This window comes from Carettochelys insculpta, chromosome 8 (genome assembly GCF_033958435.1).
Source record: "Carettochelys insculpta isolate YL-2023 chromosome 8, ASM3395843v1, whole genome shotgun sequence".
NCBI classification, from domain to species: domain Eukaryota; kingdom Metazoa; phylum Chordata; order Testudines; family Carettochelyidae; genus Carettochelys; species Carettochelys insculpta.
In genome coordinates, this window is record NC_134144.1 from 29698187 (window position 1) to 29718054 (window position 19868).

Below are 19868 nucleotides of genomic sequence, written 5' to 3' on the forward strand. Positions count from 1 at the left end.
ATGTTTCTTGTAGGATTTCATAATGGTCAAATGGGAGTATATTATTACTGATTTAATATAAGGCATACCAAATGTAAAGCATACATGTGTTCAGACTTCTGTGTTTTAACATTTCAGTGATAATTAAATATATTTACTCTCTATTTGTTTGGGGAAATTCTGTTGCGACTTCAGTTTTCAGAATGTGACTATAAATGTATTTGTTCTTTTTTCCTTGATTTCTAATTAGTCTAAAGAAGCAAACATATTTAAATTAATTGGTAAAGAGGGATACTGACCATCCAATTTTTACTTTTTAGTGTCCAGTCTCTTTTTTGTGATTTATAAAGTCTGACAAGTGATCTTATTAAAAAACTATGATGTGATCTAAACTGCTAACCAGATCCTTCATAACAAGACATAAATCAGACATCTGCAAAAATCAACAAATTTGGAATTTTAAAACACAGTGTATTTGGGAACTATTGTCATAAATTGTTTTATGTTAATGAACTTGATATAGTGGACAAATAATGTTAATTACATTGAATAAAGTTCAGTGCTGTTAATAGACTGTCCATTTATATGAAAATGTTTGCTTCTTTTGTCTTAATTCTTTTTAAATGGTTTTAAGTTGCTGCCACAGAGGCAGATTGTGGACCTGTGCAAAGGAGTTAGGAGTGTAAGTTGCCCCCATATGCCTGTATGACAGCTACCGAGGTAGTGGTGCAAAGGGGAAAGAAGCTGTATCCCATTTCCTTCATCTCTCTTCTGCACCAAGTGTGCCTTCCCCAGTGGAACAGGGGGAAACTGGAAAAGCAGATTGTGACTCAGGCTATGTCTACACAGCCTCTTTTGTCAATATACTTTGTCGCTTATGGGTGTGAAAGAACCAGATCCTGCTGGCATAAGCATTGGAATGGACAGCTATATGTCTGTGGCAGAGCTACTGCCGCTCATTGGCAATGGACTAATTATGTTGACAGGAGTTACCACAGAGATCTTAGAGCTGTCCAGCTGCAAGCTCTCTAGTGAAAACATAATCTCATAGCCTGGCAGTGCAATGAAGCACTCCCCTTGTTAGGGCCTGTGACAAATTCGTGATTGATCCTTATTCTTTTTATATAACTTTTACAAGTGTACATTAATTTAAATTATACAGAAATTTAGGATTTGGGGTGAAGGAAGTTCAGGTATCAAAAATGTATGTATCAGACTGATTTTACCTGTGAAGTAATTTACTCTTGTTAATCCATTATTTTAAATAATTTTCATATAAAATTTTTCAAGAACTCCTTCATCATTATCATAAGTGATGCCAGAAAATTCTCTACGCCGCAGGATAGTATGCTTCATAAAAATGCAAAGCGTGAACTGTCCAATAAAGTGTCATTTTAAAAATCTTATTTTGACAAACAGAAGAATTAGAGAAGCATATGTTCTTTTGTGTGTTGTCTTTTCAACTTTAATGAAACTAGCCCGATCTTAAACTTGAGTTTCTGGCATGGCAAAGAAACTTAAAACAAAAGCAAACATACACTTAGCCTGCTTTAATGTTGGGGGTGGAAGTTAGTTTTTTTTTTTCTTAAGTTTCTATTGGGCTTTACTAAAACCTCAACTTGATACCTAACATCGTGCAGTCCTTCCATTCTTACACAAAAATAATTTTAGGCATTTGTTTGTTTAGACTGCAGTAGTTCAGAGTAGACATGAATGTAAATTAGTGAATGATTTTAGGTCACAATCCTGCAGAGGTTTTTGGCACGATCTAAATTTGAAATTATATCAGCATCAGTCAGGGCAGCCTGGCTAACATAGCTGTGCTGGTATGACCCTCTTCCCCTTTTGACATAAATCTAGCTGCATGAATACAACAGTGCTTCTGCAAGTGTAGCTAACATGATGTGTAGAGATGGGCTTCTTACACTACCAGAGAAACTCCTTTTGTTAGGTAGCATCTCGGTTATGAGGTTATGTCAGCATAACTATGCCAGTGTAGTCTCTGCAGTGTAAATGTATCAGTTCACACATGCTTACCTGTGGACACATGAATAGTCCTAAAAAAGTTCCTACTCACAGATGTAAAGTTAAGCACATGCATAAGTCTGCGGGATCAAAGCTTTATGTAGTGTAGCTTTATGTAGCCTTGAGACCACTGATCATTCTCAATTGCCATTACTCAGAGAACTTCACACTTTTGACTTCATCGTTCATTTTCTGTGACCCTTTTCTCATTGAATGAAGGTATCAGTGCTTTAGAAGTAATTTCCTTTTTTACCGCCTTTTTTTTTTTTTCCTAATCTTGCTGTTAAATTATAAAGTTGACTTTGTGATGACAGTTCTTTAGTAAAGCTACAGGGTTATAACTTCCCTGCAGGTCTGGGCAGATGGCTATTAACTTTCTCTATCTGAAACTTCTCCAACTCCAAATACCATCCAAAATAATAGAAATGCAGAAAGCTACTAAAATTGCCCACTTCCACATTCTTAGAGAAGAGTTCTTGTTTCAAAGATGGCATCCATGCAAAAATCCGTCTTTAATATTTTGGCATTTATGGGGTAGATCTCTACTACTATAGAGGTGTGTGTTGAGGAATTTTTGTGTTACCTTAAAACAGAAAGAACTCTGCAACATGATCCTTGACTGCTGTGCTCAACAAAGGACATACGAGAAATTCTTTGGTTTACTGGCAGGGGTAAGTTCTATTTTCAGACTTAAAATTTTACAGCAACTAACATATAATTAGTGTAATATGGCACTAAATGTTTCCATATAAGCATCTGATATAAGTCCTAATTGTGTGTGGCTTTTTTGTTCTGAAGTTGGTTATATGAGCTGAAGTGACTGGATTATCCATTAATGGTAATGAGTATTCACAGCGAGCACAGCATGAGAGCACACATTTTCCCTGGTGTTTTTGTTACCATCTTGTAAAGGAATGGTCCAATGGCTAATGCATATCACTAACAGTGACAGCACTGTATTAGTGCAGTGTGCTTTGTTACAAATTTATTGCAGGAGTTGCCATTCTCCGTTGTTTTTGTACTACATTAAAGTTGCTGAGTCGGTTTATTTAGCTTTTAGGATGACTTGGTTCATTCTTGCACCATTCTATCTCTAAAATAAAGAAATCTAGTTTTCTTCTTGTCTATGTCTGTATAAAATTAGTTACAACTTTTGTTACTATTACTTATTAAATAGCAGTTTTCCTTTTCTCCACCTATAATCTCATTATAGGTGACTTTGATAAAGTTTTACATAAATAAAATTTTGATGTCCTTAAAATGTTACATACAATTACAGAAGTTTCATTACTGTCTAGATATTCAAGTTTCAGAAAATGTTACTGCTGATGTACTGTGCACAAGCATATTTCCATTTTCTGTTATTAGCTAGTACTAACAATTATCTTATAACCTGTTGTTGGTAAAGTATAAGGCTTAGTTCCATAATAATCCAGGATGTTTAAATTAAATTTACAGTACTTTATTACACATTGCCACTGGAAAATATTACCATATCCAGGATTATTATGGAAAGGAGGACAGGGTAGATCCACTGCTCGGTGAGAAGGGAGAAACAATATCAAAAAATTTAGAAATGGCAGAGGTACTTAATGACTTCTTTGTTTTGGTCTTCTCCAAGAAGTCTGATGAAGGAGTGCCTGACATAGTGAATGCTAGTGGGAACAGGGTAGGTTTAGAAGACAAAATTAAGAAAAGAACAAGTTAAAAATTACTTTAAAAAGTTAATGTCTGCAAATCACCACAGGTCCTGATTGAATGCATCCTAGAATACTCAAGGAGCTGATAGAGGAGGTATCTGAGCCTTTAACAGTCATCTTTGAAAAGTCCTGAAAGTCTGAGATTCCAGAAGACAAGAAAAGGGCAAATATAGCGCCCATCTATAAAAAGGGGAATAGGAGAAACCCAGGAAATTACAGACCAATCAGTTTAACTTCTGTGCCAGGAAAGATAATGGTGCAAGTAATTAAGGAATTCATCTGCAGACATCTGGATGAAAATAAGGCGATAGCTAACAGCCAGTATGCATTTGTAAGGAACAAATCATGCCAAACCAATCTGATAGCTTTCTTTGCTAGGATAACAAGCCTTGCTCATAAAGGGGAAGTGGTGGATGTGGCACCTAGACTTTAGTAAGGCATTTTGATACAGTCTTGTATGATCTTCTTATCAATAAATTGGGCAAATAAAATTTAGATGTGGCTACTATCAAGGTGGGTGCATAACTGACTGGATAACCATTCTGAGAGAGTAGTCACAATCATGCAGGAAGGTCATAAGAAGTAGGGTTCCTGAGGAGTCTGTTTTGGGACCAGTTCTGTTCAATATCTTCATCGACGATTTAGATATTGGCATAGAGAATGCTTAGTTTGCAGATGATACCAAGATGGGAGGGATTGCAACTACTTTGGAGGATAGGGTCATACTTCAAAAATGATCTAGACATACTGGAGAAATGGTCTGAGGTAAACAAGATGAAGCTTAGTAAGGACAAATGCAAACTACTCCACTTAGGAAGGAATAATTAGTTTTGTGTATACAGAGTGAGACTCGACTGACTAGCAAGGAGTACTCCAGAGAGAGATCTAGGGGTCATAAGTATCAGAGAGGTAGCCATGTTAGTCTGTATCTTCAAGAGCAACAAGTCCTGTGGCACCTTATAGACTAACAGATATTTTGGAGCATAAGCTTTCATGGGCAAAGACCCTCTTCGTCAGATGTATGAGTTACGGCGGGTGGGCAGGATTCAGAAGAGTATTTAAAGTGGGGGGTCCCAGTAAAAGGGAGGGCCAGAGCTGACAAGGTCTATTCAATCAGGGTGGAAATGGCCCATTATCAGTAGTATACATCAAGAGAGGAGAAAAAACAAGTCAGATCAGTCGGGGGGATGTGGCCCTTTGTCAGTTTCTAATATGAAGGTGTGAACTTCCATAGCAGAGAAACTGATTTTATAATGGGTCAACCACTCCCAGTCTCTGTTTAATCCTTGGTTGATGGAGTCAAATTTGCAAATGAATTGCAGCTCAAAGATTTCTCTCTCCATTTTATTTTTGAAATGTTTTTGTTATAGGACTGCTACGTTTAAATCTGTTACTGAGTGTCCAGGGAGAGATTGAAGTGTTCTCCCACAGCTTTATGTATGTTACCATTCCTGATGTCTGATTTGTGTCCATTTATTCTTTTATATAGAGACTGCCCAGTTTGGCCAATGTAAATTTCAGTGGAGTATTGCTGGCACATGATGACATAGATTAGTAGATGTGCAGGTAAAGGAGCCCCTGGTGGTATGATTGTTATTGGATCCTGCGATGATATCGCTTGTGTAGGTATGTGAGCAGAGTTGGTAGCGAGGTTTGTTGCAGTGATTGGTTCCAGGTTTAGAGTGACTGTGTTGTGGTCTATAGTTGCTGGTGAGAATTGAAGGTTGGCAGGCTGTCTGTAGGCAAGGACAGGCCTGCCTCCCAAGGTCCGTGAGAGTGAAGGATCATTGTCCAGGATGGGTTGCACGTCACTAATAATGAGCTGGAGAGGCTTTAGCTGGGGGGCTGTATGTGATGGCCAGTGGTGTTCTTTTGTTTTCCTCGCAAGGCCTGTCTTGTAGCAGGTGGCTTGTGGGTTACCTGTCTGGCTCTGTCAATCTGTTTCTTCACTTCCTTAGGTGGGTATTGTAGTTTCAGGAAAGCTTGGTAAAGGTCTTATAGATGTTTGTCACTGTTTGACGGATCGGTGCAAATACGGTTGTACCTTAGTGCCTGGCTGTATACAATGGATCATGTAGTGTGCTCTGGATGGAAGCTGGAGGTGTGTAGATAAGCAATGGCCACATAAATACCACCCTACACTGAAAACCCACAGGCCGCTATGCTTCTCTGCACGGTAGTGTCCAGGAAGGTGGATCTCTTGTGTGGACTGCTCCAGGCTAAGGTTGATGGTGGCGTGGAAACTGTTGAAATCACAGTGGAACTCTTCAAGAGCTTCCTTTCTGTGGATCCAGATGATGAAGATGTCATCAATATAGTGCAGGTAGAGGAGGGGCACTAGGGGCCGAGAACTGAGGAAGCATTTTTCCAGGTCAGCCATAAGAATTTTGGCATACTGTGGGGCCATGTGGGTGCCCATAGCAGTGCCACTGATTTGAAGGTATAAATTGTCCTCAAATCTGAAATAGTTGCGGGTGAGGACAAAGTCACAAAGCCCTCTTTAAATACTACTCTGAACCCCCTCCCTCCCCCCCCACTCATGCATCTGATGAAGTGGGTCTTATGCTCCAAAGTATCTGTTAGTCTGTAAGGTGCCACAGGGCTTTTTGTTGTTCTAGGGGTCATAGTGAATTGCAAGCTAAATATGAGTCAGCAATGTGATGCTGTTGCCAAAAAAAAAAAAAAAGCAACCATTATTCTGGGGTGCATTCACGGGAGTGTTCTGAGCAAGACATGAGAAGTCTTAAAAAATGTGCTGACCCCTCCTATACTGTGTGCTCTTAAATTGACCCCCTTTGGGTCACCAATTAATTTCTGGTATTCATTGCCACTAGATAGGACTGATCTTGGAATACTAGGACTCAGACAAGGGTTAACTATTTACGTGGATTGCATTACAAATTACTGTGTGTGCACTGTTCTTAAAATAGGGATTACAAAAAGTATGGTTTTGACATAATTTATTAAGGACTCTCATATTCGTGTACATTGCAGCTCTTGAAGTATTGATTTTGTTGTACTGATTAGGCCTCAGTTGGAGTATTGTGTCCAGTTATGGGCACCACATTTCAAGCAAGATGTGAAGAAATTGGAGAAGGTCCAGAGAAGAGCAACAAAAATGACTGAAGTTCTAGAGAACATGAGCTGTGGGGGAAGACCAAAAGAATTGGGCTTAGTTTAGTTTAGGAAAAAGAAGACTGAGGGGGGGAACATGATAGCGGTTTTCAAGTACCTAAAAGATGTTACAAATAGGAGGGAGAAAAATTGTTCTCTTTGGCCTCTGAGGAGAGGACAAGAAGCAATGGGCTTAAACTGAATCAAGGGAGATTTAGGTTAGGCATTAAGATAAGATTCCTAACCGTCAGAGTGGTTAAACATTGGAATAAATTGCCTAGGGAGGTTGTGGAATCTCCATCACTGGAGATGTTAGAGCAGGTTAGATAGACATCTATCAGGGACAGTCTAGACCAGGAGTCTGCAACCGAAATAAAGAGAAGAGCCATTTTTTCCAGTTTGATTACAGAATCAATATATGTCCTTAATAAATGATGTCAAACCGTACTTTTTGTAACCCCTATTTTAAGAACAGTGCACACAATAATTTGTAATGCAGTCCATGTGAATACTTAACCCTCTTCTGAGTCCTCGTGGACTCCAAGATCAGTCCCATCTATTGGCAATGAATACCAGAACTTAACTGGCGACCCAAAGGGGGTCAGTTTAGGAGCATACAGTACAGCAGGGGTCAGCAAACTTTTTTATGTTGGGCACCACTTTTTCTCCCTGCAATTAGCAGGGTCCCTCTTGCAGCTTGTCCAGTGCCCCGGAAGTGAGTGTCGGTCTTCCATAAATTGTGCGTCACGCTCCTTTGGTAATGGCAGGGGCAATGAGGGTAGCCAGCAGAGGCTGCAGAGGGGTGGCTGATTGCACTGTGCACCCATTATGAAATTCCATGCCCCCTGCCTAGTGCTTAGAACAGAAGTTGAGGCATCTGGAGGTGAATTCTCTTTCCAGCGTTTCATTGGTTCAACTTAAGCAGAAGTCCATAAATGGCACACCAAGATTGAGCGTAGCTTTCAAAGCACACTGGCAGCAAAACAGAGTTCACCAAGGCCTGTTTTTCAGACACAGGTTTGCAACACTTTTGTGAGGCCTGTCTCTCTTGCGGCCTTAATTGCCCCATCTGTGAAATAGGTTTAATAATAATTCGTGTCTCACAGAGCTGTTGGGAGAATGAACCAAAAATTATCTGGTTGGTCCCCATTAGCAGCCTATGGCAAACTTGCTCTCGAAGCATCATAGCTGCTGGGACCTACAGCCCAGAGCATGAAGGGCAGCTGAAAGCCCATCGGTCCTGACATTGTTTCCTTTACTTCTCAAGTTTCAAATAAATTTGCAATTACCTAATGAAAGTATTATGTCCTCTGGTGGTATATTAAGGCAGGAGTTCTCAAATGTCATTGCACTGCAACCTCCTCTAATAACAAAAGCTACTTTGTGATCCCTGAATGGGGCACCTAAACCTGAGTCCCACAACTTCAGATGAGGCAGCCAAAGCTGAAGCCTTTTGACCCTGGACCCCAGGAAGTCTAAGTCAGCTCTGGTGATCCCATTCTAAAGTTGTGACCGATGTTGAGGTTCCAACTCACAGTTGGAGAATAGATGTATTAATGGTCCCATTAGGTGAGAATACTAGAAATGAGATGTGAGGTAAAACAAATTACTTTATCTAGTAACATGTCAGTAGTGGTTTCTTAATGCAAGATTAGGTTTTTTTCTGAGAAACTGCTGAAGGTAATAAATTGATCTTTACATTCAGTTCAAAGGAAAGACTTGTATATAAATGTCTAGTTCTAAATGCATTTTTGTTTAAAGTTCTGTTTTATTTAATCTAGTTGTTTAAACTCTACAATCTTATTTCAGCGTTTCTGCATGTTAAGAAAAGAATACATGGAATCTTTTGAAGCTATTTTCAAAGAACAGTATGATACCATCCACCGTTTAGAAACAAACAAATTGAGAAATGTAGCCAAAATGTTTGCTCATCTTCTGTACACAGATTCACTTCCGTGGAGTGTAAGTAGAAAAGGTCTTTTGTCCCTGCTTCTTTTTTCAGTGCCTAGTCTTTAGTGCTCAGAAATAAATTACAATGCATCATATTTGGTGTCAGGGATACACTTTTAAATCTAAATTTTTAAAGTCTGAGATTTAAACTACTAAGACTCATTTAAAAAATATCTGTGTTGTTTTAATTTGACATTCTTGTAAGCTACATTGCTACAGTGTTGAAGTGAATGATGCTACTTCTATATGTAGGCCAAAGGATAAGCGTCATCTTCTAAAAGTAAAAATAGAACTGAATGTATGTATTTAAACTGTGGCTTTTCTTAATATTTTCAGGTCCTTGAATGTATAGTATTGAGTGAAGAAACTACTACATCATCCAGTAGAATTTTTGTTAAAATATTCTTCCAAGAACTTAGTGAATATATGGGACTTCCCAATCTTAATGCAAGATTAAAGGATGAGTAAGATGAAATTTTACCTGTTGTCCTTTGAATGTTTTGATTATGTAAGAGTGCATATATGCTCCACTTGAAATGAAAATTAATTAAACAAAAATAAATAAATTATGGTTCTGATTCTGCAAAGGTGTATGTGCGCGTGCACATTGATGTCAGTGTGGCTAGTCATAGTGTGTAAAGTTAAACATGCATATACATTTGCAGGATCAGGGTCTGTGTTTTCTAGACTTTCACTGCTGTTTCAGCTTGAATAGTAGGTTCCGCAGGTGAAACATACTTACTTGTGTACATTAGACTCATTCCTGAAGGTCATGGGATAGGTTATCCTATTTTTGGCAGAGCCTTCAGGAGACCTCAAAAATATTAATTTTATAAAATTAACTGCTTAATTTTAAGCACAACAAAATGAAAACATTCTCTTGCATGTGGCTCAAGTACTTGCAAAACATGCTTCCATGTAGTTGTTCAGCTTATCTCTTGAGGATATGAGGTTTACTCCTTTTCAGGAGCTATTCTCCTGTATGATGGTAAATTATACTGACACTCAGAACTCATCGAATCCCAGACTTTTATCTACTGTATGGCCCAATTCATTGGAATGCATACATGGAAAGTTGCTACAGAATCAGGCCATTAGTCGTAGTCTGACAAAGAAACACTCTGTATATAAATCACCACAGGTTTATGAAGAATTTTTAAAATTTTACTTACGGAACGCTTGCTTTGCCTAACTCTCAAAAGCGTTATTTTTTTCATCCCTTGGAGTGTCCACAGAAAGCAGTGGGTGAACAAAACCTGGTTTTGCCCTCTGGGATTCCTGTAAAAATGCATTTTTCAACAAATGCATGTAAAAATAAAATAGCATGCTGTTTGAGGTTTAACTTAAATATTTGTTTTTGTCAGAACTCTGCAGCCATTCTTTGAAGGATTATTGCCTCGGGACAACCCAAGAAACACTCGATTTGCCATCAATTTTTTCACTTCTATTGGTCTTGGAGGACTAACGTAAGAAATCTTTATTTTTTTTGTCTTAATCCAGATTTGATATTGCTTGATTTATATATAAGAGGTGAGATTGATCGATTGTTTGTTTTTTGCGGCTAATTAGGGACGAATTACGGGAACATCTGAAAAATGCGCCAAAGATGATCATGACACAGAAACAAGATGTTGAGTCATCAGATAGCTCGTCATCTTCCTCAGAGTCTGATTCCTCCTCAGATTCTGATTCTGACAGCAGCAGTAGTAGCTCAGGGTCATCTACTGACAGTGACTCTTCTAGTAGTGGCCATAGCAGTGACTCAGGTATTAAATAACATCTATCTTTTATCTCCTTCTCTTTTTACTGAGTGCACTGATATACTTGCCATAAGGAAATGGTTATAGTTGGTATGTAAATATTTATTGCTAAATTTGTGTTCTAAAAATTCCTGTCAGTTATTCTGATAAAATTCTGGAAATCTTAGATGAAAATAACCACTTCCAATCCGTAGTAATTTTAATTGTAGAAGTTATAAATGTTGAGTCTTGTTCCCAGAGACTGAAAGACATATTTTTGAGGAGCATATAACATTGGAGGCTATTTACTTAAATGTATGCATCCATAGCATAAAGTGAATATTCCAATTTAATGTGTCTTCCTAGTATTTGTTTATAAATAATGGCCTGTTACCAGCATCCTTTTGGCAAGATTGTCATTTAACTGTAAAGGTTAACACACCTGATTTCTATTTTTATGATTATTGTTGCTACTACTACTACAAGTTGAACCTCTGTCATCTGGCAACATCCGTAGTCCAGCGTGATTTTAGTTAGCCGGACGACCACTTACGGTGTGTGGCCGAATTTCTTGTGGTTCCATAAAGTTTGTTTACAGCCATTAGTCCTGGCTCTCAACATTTTGTATTGTTGTTTAGCTCTAGTTTACTTCTGAATGTCTTCTGAGAGCCCAGTGAGCAGTGGAAATATTGGTAAAGCTGCTAGAAAATATTGACCTTCCACGGTCCATCATCTTCTCTCATACAACACTGGTCAGGCCTGTCTAGTGGCTCCTCTTGTTCTGTCACTTTTGCTCCCTTCTCAGTTGTGGTATTTTATGCGTCAAACAAAGAATTGCTCAGTTCTTTGCAATTCATTTAGCTTGTTGCAGTTTGAGATTTCTGAATCCACTTCCCATTCCTCAGAAGCAATATGGTGTGCTGTTGCAATAAACAAGACTCCTGAAGAATTTCCAAGGGACTGGAAAGATCAGACTTCTGCTGATAATTTGTTATGCAAGAATTTCATGCATGATAAATAATATTTTTAAAAGATTGTCTTGCCGATTTAAAATCTGCTTGACATGAAGCATAAAAAATATTGATAACCTAAAATATATCTGCAAATTTACTTTAGAGCACTTAGTCTTACATAGCATGCTGAGAGAGCAGATGATAGCACAGCATGAACTTCTGTAGTTAGGAAGCTTGCTGATTCAAAGATAATTTGATTTAGTATGATTTTAGTAGTGAAAAATATGGTTAATAAAACAAGTGCACAAGCAGAATTAATTACTTATGCATTACAAATGCATTTGTTTTCAGTTGCATGTTTACTTTACAAAGTCTGACTTGTTTGCGTATCACTGTAAAGCTCTTGCACTAATGACAACAAAGCACTAGTGGCAGGCACAGTTTAACCGGGTCAGAGAGGTGTCAGTTCAGCAAAGAGCCAGATGGCTTCCGCCATAAGACAGCTGTAGTTAAGCTGACTGCTTGATAGCACAAAGAGGTAAGTTCTTTCTGACAGACCAACTGATTCTGCAGTCTGTCAGTGTGGGTGTTCTGGTAAAACAACACTTTCTTCTAAGACTTTGTCCTTTTTCCATTCAGAACAGATTAATACATGCATTTTGATGATCTCTTCAGTGTGCTTTGATTTATGTATGCTAGAAGCAGCAATATGTCAAAAAATACATTTTAATTTTTGTGAGATAATTGGATTTATTTTTTTGTCATTTTGTATTTCCTAGTGGTTTAAACTTCACAGCCTTGCTAAAAAGCAAAGGCTGGTTGTTGGTGACAACTAGATTCTTCATGTTTTCACATCTTTCCATAGACTATGATGAGGACCTCCTAGTAGTATTCTAAACAGCAATTCCTAAAAGAATGTACTTGTCAGTTGTCTTAGTAATGGTCTTGTGATTAGACCTAGCGCATAAATGTTCCCAAGCACAAATCTGTTCCTTAGCAAGAATCTAAGAATTTGTGATTCCTTGTGCTGGTGGATACTCTGCATATGTGATGGGCACTGAGCCAGGAACTAATGAAATTCCATGCTTTTTACAATAGAAAGGAAGTGAACTAGATTTTAAAATACTTATTGTGGAAAGGTTATTCTTGGTCTTCAGGTAAATTTCCAGGGTAAACTTTAAGAACAATTGAAAATTTCTTCAGCAGAATATGCTGAACGGACAAAGGAGACATTTTGCACATAACATATAGGCTTCGTCTACACTACAGAGATCTTTTGAAAGAAGCTTTTTCCAGAAGATCTCTTCCAAAAGATCCTCTTTTGAAAAAGTGTGTCCACACACAAAAAAGTGGCTAAAAAGAGCTATCTGCTCTTTCAAAAGAGAGCATCCACGCAGCCCCCCCTCTTTTGACAGAGCAGGCCAGGGATCAAAAATCAGGCTCCATTTGGGCTGCTCTTTTGGGGGCGTGGAATGGGCCTTGCAGAGCCTCTACACACGTTTGCTTTCGAAAGAAGCTTTTGAAAGGGGGCGCTCTTCCTGAAACGGGAAAGGAAGAGTGATTTCTAAAGAAGCGCCACATTTTTTTGACTTACTTTTGAAAGAACACTTGTTGTGCATAGATGCTCTGTGGGATCTTTCGAAAGAGCACCATTTCAAAAAATCTTTTGAATGAACTTGCTTGTGTAGGTGCAGCCATACTGAACTTCTTCTCTTACTGTGTCACCCAATGTCTATCCTGCCAGTTCAGCTAGGACTCTTGTCTAATGGAGCACTAAACTTGCTCATAGTCAAATAATCCGTTACACTACTGTACAAAGCCTCTGCTTTATTTTTCACATTCCATGAGAGCTATAATAATTTGAAATAAACTACTTAAAAATAAACGTACAATCTGACTGAAGTGACTGGTTTTAAACATCTCAGTAAAGAGACACCAGCAACCTCTGCCTTTACATGGAAGATTGGTCAGCTGATGTAAAATTCAAGAAATTTGATCTAAAATAATAAGTATTAGCTGTGATGCTTTCAGTAAGTGATTAAGCAGAGACAAAGCTGCCCAGTGTGACATTGCAATGCTTAGAGTAAATAGAAACAAAGTTTGTTTTTCACTTATGGGGGATATTCACCTGATGTAAGGTTGTTGCAGGTCGTCCTTTAAGTGCCTCCTTTAGTGTCCAATCAACATAATGACTCTAACAGTGATTTTTGGAAAACACTTCCATGTCTGTTCATTCCCTTTAATACTAAATATCAACACTAATACCCTTTCAGTCCTATGAGATAGGTATTCTATTTTTTTAAATAGGCTCTTTACTAAAGGATATTGGCAGGTTGGGAAAATAAAACTTGTTCCACAATGGAAATGGATACTAGTTTCTGTGGAAATCTAGATGTTATTTGAAACTTCCCTGTGACATAAATGTAAAACAAAGATACCTATTTTTTTTCAGTGGGATGCAGAGGAAAAACTACCCCAAGTTGGCAACAAAATTTACATTTTTAGCTGTGTTGTCATTGTTGTCCTTAAGTAATCATAGCAAAACTAAAAACCCATCTGGGGTGAGCAATATTTAGAGCACCCTGGCAGCCATGTAGTTGGGAGCTGGCTGGGGCACCAAGTCCTGCAACCATGCGGACTCCGGCAGTCCTTTGATTAATCACCTGATTATTGCCTACTACTACACGAAGGGCACGATCTATAGTCTACATAGACTGAAGGATGCCTACTACTACTACTACCAAAAACTTTGCCTAGTGACTGTTAAGAATGCGTCAAGACATAGTAACTCAGAATCTTGAAAGCATGAAAATAAGTTTCCAGTCTTCCTTGCTACCTTCATATTGCCTCGGTGCTGTCAGTAACACACCTTAGGTGTGTCTACACGTCTACAAAACATCAAAATATGTGGCCCTCTTTTGAAAGAACGGGAAGAGAGTCTGCACATGCAATGCCTTCTTTTGAAAGAACAGAGCGCACACATCGAAATCAGAACTCCGATCCCATATCAGGAAGATTGTCCCCTTTCAAAAAACTAGATCGAAAGAGTACATGTGTAGATGCTCTACATCCCACTTTTTCGACAGAGGGGTGCGCTATGGCACCTGTCATCTGGAGCATGGGGCCACTCCAGCCATCAGCAGCAGGGTTCTATGGTCCCTGTTTCTGGCCACTGTAAAGCAGCACAAACTCAGGAACCCTGTGGCAGGAGCAGCCCCAGCACAAGCTCCAGCTGCACACTCTGAGCAACACCTGGGAGCAGCAGGAGGGTACAATGGCCAGCACGCATTCCACACGTGAGTCCCAGCCCCCCTCCCGAGCCCTTGCAGTGTTCTGGGGAGGAGAAAAAAAAAAAAGGCCCCCCCCTTTGAGACAGAGCGGGAGCTGCAGGACCTCCACGAGATGGGCATCAAGCAGCAAAATGCTGCTGCATTCGCCCACCTTGCCTGAGGCCCCCTCACAAGGGGCCACCCTGAGCATACTGCAGAACAGGTACGCAGTAAAGTGAAGGAACTGCAGCAGGGCTACGCCCAGGACCAGGATCTGGCCAGCTGCTCCAGGGCAGCCCCAGCTACTTGCCTCTACCCCTGCTCCCCTGGCAGTCTTGGACACATGGGTGGACGAGCCACAGACAGAGTCAGAGGAGCAGCCCAGATCAGGGAACCAGAAGGCCATTGTGACCACCAAGTGGTCGATCGACACCACCTCCTGCTCATCCAGCTGAGCGACCAGGAGCCGGGCTTCCCCAGACATTGCTGAGGGACCCTCCAGTATGTATGCGGCGCCCACAGCCAAACCGCCCATGCCATAGTACGTTATCGACATGCCATCACCCTCTCCATACAGCTGAACTATCCATGGGCAGGGAGAGCCCAGCACCATCCCTGGTCCCCAGAAGTCCACTGGCGGATGTCGAGGGCGTCCAGGCCCCACCCCACCTCACACCCCACACCGTTGGGGCCGCAGCTGGAGGACTCCTTACTGAGCCAAGGAGGACCTAGCCAGCCTTTGCCAGGCTGAGGTGGCTGAGCAGCACCTGCAGCTCATGGAGGCTGAGCTGAAGTGATAGAGGGTGGCGTGGGAGAGGATGCTGAACATCTTGGAGGCATTGGCACATCACACCAGGAGCATGCAACCAATGTTGCCCACCTCCCCCCAGCCCCAGTGGCCACCGTGCCAAGCCTGCTCCTGCCCCCCCCGGCTGAGCCCCTCACTGCCCTTACCTGCTGTTGCTCCCTGCCACACCAGGGAACCCTGCACCCAGGGATGCAGGGGATCCTGGGGCCAACAGGGCTCACAGCCCACCATCCCGGCCCTGGAATGAGCCCTCTGCTCCCCTCCAGGTTCAGGGCTCCCCAGCCCCACCTCCCGGTTAGGTGCCTCCCCACCCGCCTCCAAACCATGTTGCAAATATCATGCAATTGTTGATAAATGTTTATTTACCATAACCCCCTTGTGCTGTGCTCTTCAGGGAGGGATGATGGGTGGAGGATCTGCAGGTGCGGTGCTGGTCGGGGCTGTGGCGAAATCTTGGGAATGATAAGCAGTTTAACAATTTTTTCCCTTAAGCTTTCTTTATTATTTACATTAAAAAACAGTGTTAGACTACACTTAAATAAGCCCCTTCTCTTCAATTAACAGAAGTGGAGTAGATTCACAGAGCATGTTCTGGAGAGATTCTCATGGGGGAAAAGGAATATTAAGCTCTTAAACTTATTATTTTGAACTCTGTGGCAACACAGGTATTTAAGAATACAAAATTTTGTCAAAACATGTTATTAAATTTCTATCTACTGTTCTCATTATGTATAATCAGTAACACTAATAGATTTTAAAATAGTTAACTCATGTGTGCTATAATTTCAGATGCTGCTAGAGCGAAAAGGAAGAAGATAAAAAGGAAAAATAAAGCAGTGGAAAAAGTTGCCAGAAAAAAACAAGGGAGTAAAAAAAAACTACTGGAAAAGAAAATGGAAAGAAGACAGCAGGAAGAGACATATGATGAGAGAAATTCGGAAAGAAATGCTGACAGAAATTTGAGAGATCCAAACAGGAGAGGTGATTTACCTAAATATCCCTATGACAGAGATGATGCCACTGACAGGAACAGTTATCGGAGTGGAAGAGACAGGTATCATGAAAGAAATACGGATTTAGAAAACAAACACACTAATTCCAAAAAGAAGAAAGCAGAGAGAAGAACTTCTTTTTCAGATGATGAAAAGGAGAAACACTGGTCAAAAGACAATGTATATCATGGTAGGAGAAAAGAGAGGTCAAAATCTAGAGAAAGAAACCATAATAATTCAAGTCCCAAAGAAGATGAGGAGCAGGAGAATCGATATCGGAATGGTGCAGAGAAGTGCCCAGAGAGGTATAGCCGATATTCTGACCAATCTAGAGAATCCAGGAAAAATGAGGACCGACGAAGGAACAACTCTCCACATAGGCGAAAATAAGATACCACCACTGAATTTGAAATAAATTTTTTTCTGTGCAGCTAAAAATGTGTATTTTTAAATCTGTTACTGAACTTTCTTTAGAAAAAAAGAGATTTTGTACAAAGTGCAGTTTGTAAAGTTCATTGGATGATTTAAGATTTTCTGTACCTCCTCGTGTTATAATCACCGTATTTGAAAGAACCCTTCTGTTAAAAATCTTCCTTGGAAGAGTGTTTCCATTTGCGAGAGAGAGAGAGAGAGAGAAGCAGAAACTTGCTTATATTTTGTGAATAAAATATTCATTTCAGCAAGATCTTGTTTTTAATCAACTTAGATTTTGATGCTGTAAATACTGTGTTTCAGTTGTAGTATCTGAAAATAGTACTTTTTAGTTTTAGTAGTTAAGTAGAGCAGATTATTGTACACAGATGAGAAATTTCATATTCCTTTATAAATAAAACCCTCCTTATGGTTTTATGGTCTTAAACTGAAAATAAACTCAACAAATTAAGGAGTGTCAAGTAAAATTGCATATTACCATTCAGTATAATAACAAACACTTTCAATGAGCTGATCTGATATACTGTAAAATGTTACTTTATGATTAGAGTTCAAAAAACAGTCAACTGGAACAATAACTGATGTCTACCTGTTTCAATGATGCATCTTCTTGATGAACTTCAGACCTAAGTAGTAAGGCTTCTATGTAATTTATCCTCTGTCTTCAGTCGTCTTATATCAGCACAGGCAGTGTAAACTACATTCATTTCCAGAGACCCATAGTGAATGTTCTTTAATTTAGATTCTCACTTAAATTCTGAGACAGATGTGAGCAGAGGCCTCTGAGTAATCTGATATATTTGATTTTTTTCTTAAGACTTAAAACATTTCATTACTAAACATCATAGTTCAAAGTTCTAGAAATTTATTTTCTGTCCTTAACATTTTTATTTCTGGAAGATTTTAGATTCCTGGACCAAACTGTCCTACCTTGCTTAATAAGGCTATCCTCCACTCCCAATTAATCTCACAAAATGTAATATCCAGCCAAACAAAGTACTTGCAGCAACAGGTAGTACAAATCCAAAAGACCCAAAATAACTCAGGTAATTAGGCAAATATATTTTTATCATCTGAGAAATCAAAATAACCTCATAAATGTTGTGTAATGAGTAGTACATAAAGAAACTGAGGGTCCTTTTGGTATAAGGTATATAAAGAAATAGTGCAGGTAGGAGAGTTTTACAAAAGTAAGAGTGGAGTCTGCTCTATTGCTTGCCTTTGCTGCTACATATGACTGACTTGTCTCCCTGAACTTTTTTACGGAATGAGCTAAAATGCAAGTTGCTGTGAATATGAAAATTTCCATTTTTTTCAGCATTCAGTCTCACATCTTTCCATTTTATTGCCTGTTATGCCTCGAATTTATAATCTCAGTGAAAAAGTTAATTTTGAAAGAATGCTTGTAACAGAAGAATTCCAGCTGGTGGTTGTCATTGTTGTTTTTTTAATATTGTTCCACAGTGTGCTGAGTCATAATGACCTTTTCATTATAGTTGTGTTGTATATGCTTATTTTGTCTTTGAGTGCTTGCTCATATCTATTTGAGTTAGGTTTATGCACATGCATGTATGCATGGCTGTCAGAAGCTTTTTTTCCCCCTAGTAATTACCATTTGGGTTGGTTGGGGAGCCCCCTGGAGTGGTGCCTCTGTGGAACTTATATGTGACCTAGCCAACCTGGCACCCCCTCAGTTTCTTTCTTACCCTCCATGAGGGTGTTTTTATGGCTTAGCTACCTGTTGCTATGCCACAGTCATCTTGTGTAAATAAATTGTAAATAATTGTAGTTAGCATAACCATTGTCTTAGTCAGTATTAAGTAGTGTTTGGGTAGCGAAGGTGTCTCCTTTTGCCATTTAACCTATGGGGGTTAAGGGAAGGAAAAGGGGCTTTAAGCAAGTAAGTGACTAGTGACCCTCATGATTCCTGCCTTCATTGTTTGGGTGAAACTCGTCAAACATGTAATTGCCATATCTGCAGGGGTCTCAAGCCCCGGATTCATATGGAGTATGACTTTCTGCTCCAACAGCTCCTCATGGAGTCAGCACTTCATCTTCTGTGGCAAGACTCTGCACCTCCTTCCTCTACACAGTATTTGGCTCTGGGCTCAGCCCCGAAAAAGGATTAGACTCACCCAAAGCCTCTGGCATGGCACCGATACCACTCTCTGGAGTGTACTTTGAAGACACTTAAGTTGTCAGCATTGGCCCCATCAGTGCAGAAAGCACCAAACGCTTCTGGAGCCCAAGCTCCTGATGACCCAGTTCATCGAGCCCCATCCTCTTGGACTCGCATGATCTGGTGCCAGCTGGTCCTTCATTTATGCCTGATATATACTGGGCAGCATATGGACTTGTCAAGGTGATGAGCTACCCCAGTGAATGCTGAGGCTCCTACCCTTGGTGAGTCTCCAGAGATAAGCCTGCTCTTCCAGACACACCTGTTCAGGCACCAGCATCTGACCACTCAGAGTCCCAGCACAGCTGTTTGTGATGGTGGTAGTCTGACTCGTGGCATCGGTCTGACTCATGGCTTCAGTCTCCATCCCACTTTGATCTCCTGTTCTCACTCCAGGGCCTCTGTCGTGGGTAAATCTGATTCTGGCTCCTTGGCGCACTCTTTCTCCCACACCAATCGATACGTTGCCTCTCCAGGCCCACTTCCATCTCCTGAGTGTTTGACTTTGGGCCCTGAAATCCATTCATCTCAACCTTGTCCTGCGGACACTAAGCTAGGGGGAGAGGTAGATACACTGGAGGGTAAGGACAGGGTCCAGAGTGACTTAGACAAATTGGAAGACTGGGCTGCAAGAAATCTGATGAGATTCAATAAGGGCAAGTGCAGAGTCCTGCACTTGGGCCAGAAGAATCCAAGCATTGTTCCAGGCTGGGGTCTGACTGGTTCAG

General features: G+C 40.1%; 1 protein-coding gene across 2 annotated transcripts in view; it reads left to right on the forward strand.

Moving 5' to 3' along the window:
- The window catches only part of CWC22 (CWC22 spliceosome associated protein), a 73489-nt gene extending 55014 nt beyond the window's left edge, over positions 1-18475 (forward strand). For both annotated transcript variants that reach the window (XM_075000839.1, XM_075000840.1), the window contains exons 15-20: positions 2598-2675; positions 8628-8780; positions 9105-9232; positions 10133-10234; positions 10338-10534; positions 16327-18475. In XM_075000839.1, the coding sequence (XP_074856940.1) occupies positions 2598-2675; positions 8628-8780; positions 9105-9232; positions 10133-10234; positions 10338-10534; positions 16327-16919 (1251 nt within the window). In that variant the 3' untranslated portion in view covers positions 16920-18475. The remainder of the gene's footprint in view (positions 1-2597; positions 2676-8627; positions 8781-9104; positions 9233-10132; positions 10235-10337; positions 10535-16326) is intronic.
- The last annotated feature ends 1393 nt before the right edge of the window (positions 18476-19868 follow it).